We start from the raw sequence: 10974 nt of genomic DNA, 5'->3' as shown, positions 1-10974 counted from the left end.
CCGTCGCCACGCCACGCCACGCCCCCTTCCCGTTCCCCGGAAATGCACCGTAGGAGCGGAAGCGCCCGCCTGCAGTTGCCGGCAGCAGTTCCGTGATGGTGGGCGGCGGCGGGATGGGGGGCGGCCTCCTCGAGAACGCGAACCCCCTCATCTACGAGCGCTCTGGGGAGCGGCCAGTGACCGCGGGCGAGGAGGACGAGCAGGTTCCAGACAGCATCGACGCGCGCGAGATCTTCGATATCCGCCGCTGCCGGGCGCGGGCGGGTTCGCGGGGGCCTGGGAGGTGGTGGGATGAAGTGATGTCCAGTAGTCGGTGGAGCTGTAGTAGGGACGGGCAGTCCCGGAGGGGGGTTCTGAGTGGGCAGAGGCGCAGAGTCCCCTTTCCTTCACTTGCCACATCTGATTCGCTCCATCAATGACCCGGAGCATCCACTGACGCTGGAAGAATTGAACGTAGTAGAGCAAGTCCGGGTTCAGGTGAGTCACTCGCAGCGTCCAGGGGAGCGACTTGCTCGGGAGAGTCAGAAGGGCTCAGCTGTGCACCAGGGGCCTGGCGTTCTCTCAGCTCACGGACTCCTCAGGGGATCTTTGGAACGGGGTGTGTGTGTGTGTGTGTGTGTGTGTGTGTGTGTGTGTGTGTGCCCATTTTATGGATGAGGAGACTGAGACGCATACTGATTAGATGACTTACCTGAAGCAACAAACTAAGAAGAGGGTCAATGGGCTGGACGGGCCATGACTCCTAACATCCCACCTCTCCAACCAGGTGAGCGACCCCGAAAGCACAGTGGCCGTGGCCTTCACACCCACCATTCCGCACTGCAGTATGGCCACACTTATTGGCCTGTCCATCAAAGTCAAGCTTCTGCGATCCCTTCCCCAGCGTTTCAAGGTAAGGTGGAACTGAGCCCTGGGGGTGGGGCAGGCATGAATGTCTGCTACTGAGGAGGACATGGAGAGCATGAACTTGAACATCCGAGTGAGATCTGGAAGGATCCCAGCTAGCAGAGATGAAACTGGGAGGAGGCTTTCCAGTTGGATGGGACAAGACTAAAGACCCAAGCTGGAAAGTGCAGAAAAGTAGTGAGGAGTGTGGCAGGAAGGGCAGTAGGGAGCTGTAGATAAGTTTGGAGCAGGGATGGGGCGCAGGTGGGCCTTTAAGTCAGCAGCAATTGACCAGTCCTTTGGGTAGAGATGGAATGGCTGTGAGTGGGTTTGGGGTGTAATGGAAGGGCCGGAGTCCAGAGGCATGATTAGGAAGAAGGATCAAATGGAGGTGGTGAGTGGGGAGAGGGGAAAAGGGGGTAGCCAGGTGTGTGAGTGCTCAGGCCCCACCTATCTCCCTCCCAGCTGGACGTGCACATTACACCAGGGACCCATGCCTCGGAGCATGCAGGTAAGTATGGGCTGGTGTTGAGGCATTAGCCCGGAGGCTCCCCGCTTGCCATGGTGGTCTGTAGGGCAAGATTAGGGGGACGGTTGGGGGTTTGGCAGTAGGTGGGTGACTCCCCAGTGGAGGTGGCAGCCTAGACCTAAGCTGGCCTGACTTGAGTGTCCTGTGTTTACCATGTTCTCCCACTCCTGCCCTCTCCCTCTCCTAAGTACACAGGACCAGGGTTGTCAGGCTTTATAGTATAGGAAGCAGACATGAGTGGCCAGGTGGGAAGGGGTCACAAGAAGGTAGGGTAGGTGTGGGCTCAGGTGGTTGGGGTAGCCTGACCAAGGTTTGGGATCCTGGGAAGGCGGCGACAGGAGGGCTTTGTTGGTGGGGGTATAAATATATTTCACCACTCTCTTCTTTCCACCCAGTGAACAAGCAGCTTGCGGATAAAGAGCGGGTGGCAGCCGCCCTAGAGAACACCCACCTGCTGGAGGTTGTGAACCAGTGCCTATCAGCCCGCTCCTGAGCCTGAATTTTTGCTCCCAACCCCACGCAGGGCTCATGGCCTTGTTTTCTTGAACCACTGACAATAAGAAACTAACATTTTGCATTTTGTAATAAACCCTTAATTTATATTCATTTCCCAGCATGCCTGAGAGTCTTTCATCTCAGTGGGGGTCACTCCGGGTTTGGGGTAGGGGTGGTAGTGAGTGCCTATACAGGCTGGGTCGATGAGGTTTGGTTCATTTTTTAAATTTCTCCCAAGGGTTTGATTAGGAAAAGTTGCAAGTATGCCAAAAAATTGAAAGAATATTGTAGTGAACACTTTTGTATACCCACCACCTAGATTTAACAGTTGTTAACATGTTGCAACTTTGGTTCTATTTATGCGTGTGTAGAATATAAATATACTTGAAAGTAAGCTGCAGACACATGACCCTTCACTTCTCGGTACTTCATCCTGTGTCTCCTAAGAATAAGCCTGTAACCACAGTACTGTTATTTGGCCCCTAAATGAACAATTCTCTGACACTAATATCTAATATCCAGGCATGTATGAATTTCTCCCAAAACGTCATTCATAGTTGTTTTTTAAGTCAGGCTCCAGTCAAGTTTCGTGTATTGCATTTGGTTGTCATCTCTCTTTAGCCTCTTCTAGAACTGTCTCCCTGCCTCCCTACCTTTTAATCTTTCTTGACACTGACTATTTTGAAAAGCCCAAGTGAGTTGTCCTGGAGAAGTCCCACAGTCTGATTTGTTGTTTTGTCTGCTGTGTTTCCTATAAACTAGAAGTTGGTTGAGTTCAGGTTTGAGTTGACTAGTGAGAACCTTGCCCAGGAGTGTGTATGTATCCTTAGCATCCACCAGTAGCTGTGAGATACCAGCTTGTCCCCACTGTTGGTGATGATCAGTTTGGTCCCCTGGTCAGGGCAGTGCCAGCAGATCTCTCTGCTGAAAGCCATCGGAAGCACTGTCTCCACCAGCAGCCTGGGAAACGTGTGGCACCCCAGGTGCTCAGGTCTGGGGCCTCTGCCTCGCCGAGCACAGTTGGTCATCAGGATAGACCGTGGGGCTTAGACCTTGGATCAGCCAATCAGGAGTCCTAATGTCACAATCCCCTGCCTGCATTTCCTTCTCCGAGGAAAAATGCGGATATTAAGAAGACTTGCCCACCTGGTGGGCAGAGGCCTCAGCAGGGACCCTGGCCGCTTGGCAAATCTGTTCTTGGGGACCTTCTGACGACATTGGACCTGTCCTGAGAGTGGGCATTGGCCGAAGGTTTTATATATACTATCTAGTCCGTCAGTCCTCAGGCCAGCCCTGTGTGGCAGTTGCTGTTCTTTATCATCTCTGTTTTGCAGATGAGGAAAGAAGAATCTAGAATAAGTAACTGACTCCCCAAGACCTCCAGTTAGGGAGTAGAGGAACCTCAGCTGGTCAGCAGGTACTGCTCAGCTGGCAGGGGGTGCTGTTGCCTAGCTGGAGGGGCCTACGCCCACCTCCAACCCCCACTTGCAGGCGGGAGTAGCTTCGCCACCTAGTGACCGAGATCTGGCTGCTCAGAGGGGTGAAGCCATCGGCCCATGTCACCCAGTTTCTTCATGTGTCATGTGGGGAGACACAATAGCTTACGACTGCTCTGGAGATTTAAAATGGATCTGGGACCATTTCAGGTGATCTTCCAGGCAGAGTACCTCCCACTTCCACAGATGAAGAAGCTCAGTGCTCCAGAGAGGCAGGAGGCCCCCCAGGGCCCCGCAGGCCCCAGGGAGCCTCCCCAACCACCAATAGCCAGCTGTAGGCTTTACGACGTGTGTACTTCTGCACTGACAGCCCGCTGTGTCTAGGTGTCTGTGGTGTCTGTGTTCACCTGGGGGTGGGAGGTCATGGGGGAGGCAGGTGTCACTGAGTCATTCAGCTGGCTCTCCTGGCAGCCAGGCCACGGTGGACGAGGGTCATCAAGCTGCTCGTATCCAGCTGGCATATCAGATTGTCCCCTTGTCAGTCTTGACTCATCTGTGCGTGGCCCACGGCTGCCTGCAGGGACACCGTTTGTGAATCCTGGGCTAGTGCCCGGGGAACTTTCTGGAATCCCAGCTGCTGTCTGAGAACATGGGGGTGAGAGGGGTGGGGTGAAGTTTTAGGTCCCTGAAGCCCTCCACCAGGGGTGTGTGGCTGTGCTGTTTCTGGCCTGTGACTTCTCAGGCCTCGGTTACCATGTCTACAAAATGGGAACAACAAATCATAGCTGAGTGAGACGGACCCAGAGATTAGATGACATGTACGAACAGGCCCAGCTATGTCCATTTTTGCTCATCATCATTCCCAAAGCACAAGGGCCTGGCACACAGTAGTAGGTATTTAGTACAGGTCAGTGGAATGAATGAATTGAGACTTAGAACAGAAGAACTGGGGCATGGGAGCTGTGGTGTAAGGAGGGCCGGGAATATTGAAATCCAGCCAAGTTGCCTTTGCAGCATTTTGCTACCTGAGGGAAGGGGAAGGGCATGGGGTCCCACAGAGAAAAGGTGGGTATGGGGGAGAGGGGAGAGGTATCTGCATCTGCCCCTCTCCTGGGCAGACCACCATTCTGGAGAGAATGGAGCAGAAGCAGGAAAGAAGAAGCAGGAGAGGGCCCAGGGATTCACTCAACCTGTCCTGTCCAACTAAGGGTGATAATAAAAGTGTTCATATTGAGATATTACTATAGGCCAGACATGTGCCAACCACCTTACCTCTGCATTTTCTGTTATTTATATCTTATAACAACCCCCATGAAGACATTATCCCTGTTCTACACAAGCGGGAACTGAGGCTCGGCCAAGCTAAATGGGCAGAGGTGAAACAGCTAGTGAGGTGCAGAGCCGGGATTTGGAGGCTGGGCTATCCTAGGGGTATTCAAGCCTCAGTTTGCTCCTTCTGGGCAGCCAAGCTCAGCCCAGAGAACTGAGAGGACCAGGAGGTGGGAATGGGGGTGTTTCAAGGTCATGTCCTGGTATGGTTCCCCGGGCCCCTGGCCATACCGATGCTTGTGATGGGTCTGGCCTGTTGCAGAATGCTTGGGGCCTGAGTGGCCCAATGTGGATGCAGTTCCCTTGGCAATGAGGAAACATTGCTGAGGTCAAGAGCTTAGATTATCAGAGGGGAAACCCAGCCCTAATTCCTTGCATGGCTCCCTGCTTGGAAGGACCACAGCTACCCCCCACACCCACCCTCTGTTGGACATCCAGGGGCTCTTGTCAGCAGCAAGGTCATGTGTAAGGTGGTTAGGAGGGGCCATAAGCAGCCCAGCAGCGTTCCTGATGGGAAGTAGTTTGCTGGCTCTTAAGACTTTTGTTCCTTTTGTTTTGCTTTGTTGTTTTTTAATTTTTTGGCCGTGCCACACGGCATGTGGGATCTTAGTTCCCCAATTGGGGATCGAACCCGTGCCCCCCGCACAGGAAGCGCAAGGTCTTAACCACTGGACTGCCAGGGAAGTCCCAAGACTTTCGTTCTTTGACAGAAGGCTTAACCCATGACTCCCTCTTCCCTCTGGATCTCGTCCAGGAAGCTAGAGCCAACATGGGATTGCCCAGGCCTCCAAGACCCCCCAGGCCATGTGAAGAACACAAATAGATAGATCACCCCTCAGTCCAGGCCTTGTCTAACTTTGAGGACCTCAAGTACCAGAGGGGCCTGCATGAACCCTCTTAACCAGGCCCTCCTCATTCCAAGGCCCTCTCAGATGTTGCCAAGGAAACTGATGCAGCAGTCAGACAGACCTGACCCAGGTCTCCATGACAACCTACAGCAGCCCACTAGGATCCATCCCTCCGTGATGTCACCTGAGCCCTGAATGGGTGCCCCCCACCCCCACCACACTCGTCACAATCATACGTCACTCTAATAGCGAGTCCCTGTCACAAAGTACCTCACAGTGTGCCTGTTCCCAGTCTCCACACACCCCAAACATGAGTAAGGCAGTTTACAGCTGGCCACCCTGAGGCTGGGAGGGAGGCAAGACCCAGGAGCCTGGAGGCAGATTCAGGACTAGAGCCCAAGCCTCCCCATTACATCTCCTCCCCTCTGTGCCCCAGCACCCTCCCTGGGTTGAGGAGGGGCTGATCTCTGGGTAGTGGTAGCACCAAGTGGTGGCTAAACCCCCACCCCGCTGACCCCATCCCTACTCTACAACTATGCCCCACCCCGCTGACCCCATCCCTACTCTACAACTATGCCCCTTCTGAATGGGAGTCTGAACCTCCAGGCCCTGTGTGTGCCCTGAACTGCAGGCGCAGTCTGAGACTAAAGGGAAGGAAGGAGACATTGCAGACTCTTAGAGTGGCTGGAGCTGGACCCGACTCTAGTCTAGTCTCACCCCTATCCGCTCCTGCTGGCATCTGACACCTGTCTGCCAGGATTTCCCCAACTTTGGGCAACCTCCAGGCCAGGAGCAGAATGACCAGGGCCAGGTATTTTTAGCAGAGTTACAGGCAGCTGCCTGGAGGGCGCTGAGGGGGAGGTGGTTCTGACTTCATCCTTTTCCTTCTCTGGGCCTGTATTCCCTCCCCAAGGTTCAAGCTGTCCCTCTACCTGCACCACACTGCCAGCGGGCCTCCCTTCCTTGCCCCCTCTCCCAGCTCTCCAAGGGCCCCCAGGGGCTCAGGTGTCACTAACCCTCATCCTGAAGGGCAGGCTCATCAGGTGGAATCTTCAACTGCCAAGGGCAGGGATGCGAGTGGGGAAGGACCTGGTGCTGAGGCTAGAAGCCTGGATTTAGGGCCCCTAAATACCAGCGGGTGGGGAATGGGTGACATGGGCAGTGAAGGGTGAAGTCTGTCCGACCTGTAACTGGTCTGCTTGCTTGGGCGACAGGCCAGGACTGGGAGAGAGGGAAAGGAGAAATCACTTTTAAAGGGCCAGACCTCAATTCTGCCCTAGTGGGGACTTGGCGCACTTGGCTGGTCGGGGCTTTCCCCCTGGCCCCCACCCGTGGTGGCACCCTCCACCTTCATCGCCCTCCTCCGCACCATTCACGTGCTCCCTTTCCTTCTCCCTTTTCCCTCCTTACCTGCCCCTCCTCTCCCCCCCGCCCCCCCCGCCGCCACACACACACACACACACACACACACACACACACTCTCTCTCTCTCTCTCTCTCTCTCTCTCTCTCTCTCTCTCTCTCTCTCTCTCTCTCAGACCGGGCTGTTGTCTGCGGAGTCTGCCCCTGCCCCGCCCTGGCGGGTGAAGCGGGGGCTGGGTGGGTGTGAGGTTCTAGGAGGAGGGCGGGGAATCCCCCTCGGGAGAGGGGGACGGACACGTCAGCCCCCGGACAGCGCAGTCCTGGACGAGCGCGGGGGTGGCGGCGGGGGCGGGCAGAGGCTTAAATAGGCGGCTCTGGAGCCCGGACCCAGTGCGGACCGAGAAGGCAGCGGCTGCGACAGCGTCGAGTGTCCGAGCCTGGATCTGCGAGTGGATTGTATCCGAGCCCGGGACTTACCTAGTCCTGACCGCGTCCGTGTGTGACTGGGTGAGTGTCCTGGCAGAGCAGGGTGGGGGTGGTCTCACCGTCTAGGATGAACGAGTCAGGAGGATGGGTCACAAGTCAGGGCGCAAGGACCTTCTGCGGCATGTCCTGGGCCCCGAGCATCTTTCTTGACCCGTGGTCGGGCAGGCGCGTCCCGGGTCCAGCTTCCCACTCCATCTCCACCGCGGCTCACGCGGCCATCTGGATTCCCGTTCCCCAGACGGCGTCCGACGCGATGACTCTGAACGGCGGCGGCAGCGGAGCGGGCGGGAGCCGCGGTGGGGGCCGGGAGCGCGAGCGCCGTCGGGGCAGCACACCCTGGGGCCCGGCGCCCCCGCTGCACCGCCGGAGCATGCCTGTGGACGAGCGCGACCTGCAGGCGGCGCTGGCTCCGGGAGCTCTGACAACGGCCGAGGCTGGGACTGGGGCCCAGGGTCCGAGGCTGGACTGGCCCGAGGGCTCCTCCGACTCGCTCAGCTCAGGAGGCAGCGATTCAGACGAGAGCATTTACAAGGTGCTGCTGCTGGGGGCGCCTGGCGTCGGCAAGAGTGCTCTGGCGCGCATCTTCGGTGGTATAGAGGACGGGCCTGAAGCAGAGGCCGCAGGTGAGGGGCTGGGAGGGACTGTTCAAGGGAGGGGCGAGCACAGGGTTAGGACTGGGAGCTACAGGACTGGGGACCAGGATTAAAAGCAGCAGGTAACAGCGGAATTCTGAAGACACTTTGAGAATCTGCCTCTACCTACGCCTTTCACAGATGGGGAAACTAAGGGAGAAGGTACCCCAGCCCTTAGTAGGGAAAGAAGTGCTTAGAGTAGAAGGGCATACGATTAATTACTCTGTAGTCTGGGGACAGGATATCCCTCCCTGCCAGGACGGGCAAGAACCCAGCCAGAGGGAGTTTCTAGGAGAGGAGTCCTAGGTAACCAAGGTCCCCAGGGGATGTCTGTTCTAACTCAGGCCACTGTGGTCAGAACCACCCTGGGTCTCAGGCTACAGGAGGGCAGGGAGCACAGGAGTGGCTACCCAGGACATTGCTAGCTTGGGGAAGGGGTGCCTAGGTGGGGGCCAGGCACACCGTGCCCTCCAACCCCCCATTTCTAAGCCCTGTCACTTCTGTTGCTACACAGCAGCCATCAGTGGAGGAGAAGGTTAGGAGGGCTCTGGGGAGGAGTTGAAGGGTGTGGCCAGAACAGGAAACCTGGTGTATTGGAGGAGGGGGCTCTTGGCAGCCAGCAGGTAACCTGACTACTGGTCTCCTACCTAGGGCACACGTATGATCGCTCCATCATGGTGGATGGAGAAGAGGCAGCGCTCATGGTCTATGACATTTGGGAGCAGGTAAGATGCAGGCTGAGACCAGGACAGGGTGGGAGGGGTGAGCTGGGGGTAGGGACCTGCTGGGAGTGACAGCTTTGTAGCTGGGGCGTGAGGACTATTGGGTAAATATGTGTCTGTGTTCCCTAGGATGGGGGCCGCTGGCTACCTGGCCACTGCATGGCCATGGGAGATGCATACGTCATCGTGTATTCAGTGACGGACAAGGACAGCTTTGAGAAGGCCTCAGAGCTTCGGGTCCAGCTGCGGAGGGCGCGGCAGACAGACGACGTGCCCATCATCCTAGTGGGCAACAAGAGCGACCTGGTGCGCTCTCGTGAGGTCTCCTTGGATGGTGAGCAGGGAGTGGGTCAGAAAGGGAGGGAGATCCTGGCGGGGCTGTGGTGCACTCAGTCTTGACTCAGCTCGAGTCCCTGGGGATCATCAGTGGCTAAAAATGTTTAGGAAGAAAACTCAGGAAGATGGGGGAGAGCTTCTGCCCTCCCACAGGACTCCCAAAGACCTGAGTGCTGGGGAAAGGACCAAATGAGCTAGGGGAGGTGAAGGTTGCTGGACGCTGAGCTGGGCCACCTCAGAGCCCTCCTTTTCTGTCTTCTTTGTCCCTGGCCTGGCATATGAGGGGTGAAGAGAGTGCAGGGAATCAGGCCAGGAGTCCAGAGCCTGGATTCCAGGCCAGGGCCAGTCTCAGCATAGCCTTGCCCTTGGGGAGCACCCCCCTCTTGGACTCAGCATCATCCTCTGTGGCCCCCAGACCTGAGCCCCGCAGAGGAACCAACCGTGACTTGGTGATGTCCCCCCCATTCTACCCATCATTCATCATGATATAACATCAAGCCGTAACACACTAAGCTGTTCAGCAAAGTTTTCATTTTGTTGACTACTACAGCACTTCCATTTAAATATCAAACTTCAAATTATTTCATAAATGGGTCTCCTTTTGTGGGCCTCTGTGAGCTCCTTAAACGTGGGCACGCTCTGCCAATTGGGTGACCCAGTGATGCCTGGGCCCCTCTGTACAGGAGCTGGTGTCGTTGTGTTTCTGGGGAAGACCCAGGGATGTGGTAGTGCCATGGGGTGGCCAGGGTTTGAGTGGGCTGCTCACCCCCCGCCCCACCCTTTGTTTATTGACTTGTGCCTGTCCCCACCCACACCAGAGGGCCGGGCCTGTGCTGTGGTCTTTGACTGCAAGTTTATTGAGACGTCGGCTGCGCTGCACCACAATGTCCAGGCGCTGTTTGAGGGTGTCGTGCGCCAGATACGCCTGCGCAGGGACAGCAAAGAGGCCAACGCACGTCGGCAAGCGGGTACTCGGCGGCGAGAGAGCCTTGGCAAGAAGGCGAAGCGCTTCCTGGGCCGCATCGTCGCTCGAAACAGCCGCAAGATGGCCTTGCGTGCCAAGTCCAAGTCCTGCCACGACCTCTCCGTGCTCTAGGTCCTGGGGCACTCACTGTATTGTGCAGACAGATGGGCAGATTGGTGGGCTGGCCCAGCCAACTGCCCAAGGTACCCCAGGGCTGGCTCAGACTCTGGGTATCCCCCACCTCATGGTCGTGGACAGAGAGACAGTGCGGCCCAAGCAGGTGGCTCCCAGTGGCCGTCAAGGGCTGCGCCCACAGAGATGCCTGTGCAGGCCCATGTGCATCCCACGCAGCAGCCTGAGCCCAGCCTGTGGAGCAGGCCTGTGAGTGGGGAGAGGACTCTGCCTTTCTCTGCACCCGTGGTGTGCATGCCCTGGAGGGAGGCTGTTCAGTGCCCTGGCTATTTGTTTACATGCAGATTTTTGTAATAAAGACTATTTCCTGATAGGTCAGGGCTGTTGACTCTGTGTTTCCTTTGATTGGGCGGCTGCAGGAGCAGGAAGCGTTCCTGAAGTTGAGGAACATACGAGGCTGGTTCCTGAAGCCGCCCCACCCTAGTGTGTGGCCTTGACTATTCTAATGTTTGGGCCCAGATATAGCCAGCTGGGTCAGAGGGGCAGGGGTGGGTGGGGACCTGGTTGGGGAGTCTAAGCAGCAGGAAGAGACATGAATCCCACCCAGCCCGTTATCCAGATTCTTCTGAGCTGGAGCCTGGCATTGCCTAGCTGATAAAAGGCTCAGTTACCCCACTGTATGTCAGGGAAATGGAGGCTGCCCAAGGGACCACGTCCTGCCCCAGGTGTCATGGCCAAACAAGAACCCTGGGTCTGGCTCCTGGGCGGGTGTCTCTGCCCTGCTCCCCACTGAGGGACTGGGAATCTGCTGAGGTGGAG

The 10974-nt window shown here is 56.8% G+C and overlaps 2 protein-coding genes across 2 annotated transcripts; both read left to right on the top strand.

Moving 5' to 3' along the window:
- Positions 1–42: 42 nt before the first annotated feature.
- CIAO2B (cytosolic iron-sulfur assembly component 2B) lies at positions 43–2309 on the top strand. The gene is made up of 5 exons (XM_060289794.2): positions 43–239; positions 400–477; positions 767–892; positions 1351–1396; positions 1810–2309. Exons 1-5 carry the CDS (start codon positions 96–98, stop codon positions 1905–1907), a joined length of 492 nt encoding a protein of 163 aa, XP_060145777.1. The 5' UTR covers positions 43–95; the 3' UTR covers positions 1908–2309.
- A 4944-nt stretch (positions 2310–7253) lies between these two features.
- RRAD (RRAD, Ras related glycolysis inhibitor and calcium channel regulator) lies at positions 7254–10520 on the top strand. The gene is made up of 5 exons (XM_030863748.3): positions 7254–7390; positions 7608–7992; positions 8653–8726; positions 8853–9057; positions 9878–10520. Exons 2-5 carry the CDS (start codon positions 7623–7625, stop codon positions 10153–10155), a joined length of 927 nt encoding a protein of 308 aa, XP_030719608.1. The 5' UTR covers positions 7254–7390; positions 7608–7622; the 3' UTR covers positions 10156–10520.
- The last annotated feature ends 454 nt before the right edge of the window (positions 10521–10974 follow it).

Source organism: Globicephala melas, chromosome 19, assembly GCF_963455315.2.
Source record: "Globicephala melas chromosome 19, mGloMel1.2, whole genome shotgun sequence".
In the NCBI taxonomy this organism is placed as follows: domain Eukaryota; kingdom Metazoa; phylum Chordata; class Mammalia; order Artiodactyla; family Delphinidae; genus Globicephala; species Globicephala melas.
This window is presented reverse-complemented; position numbering and strand designations above follow the sequence as displayed.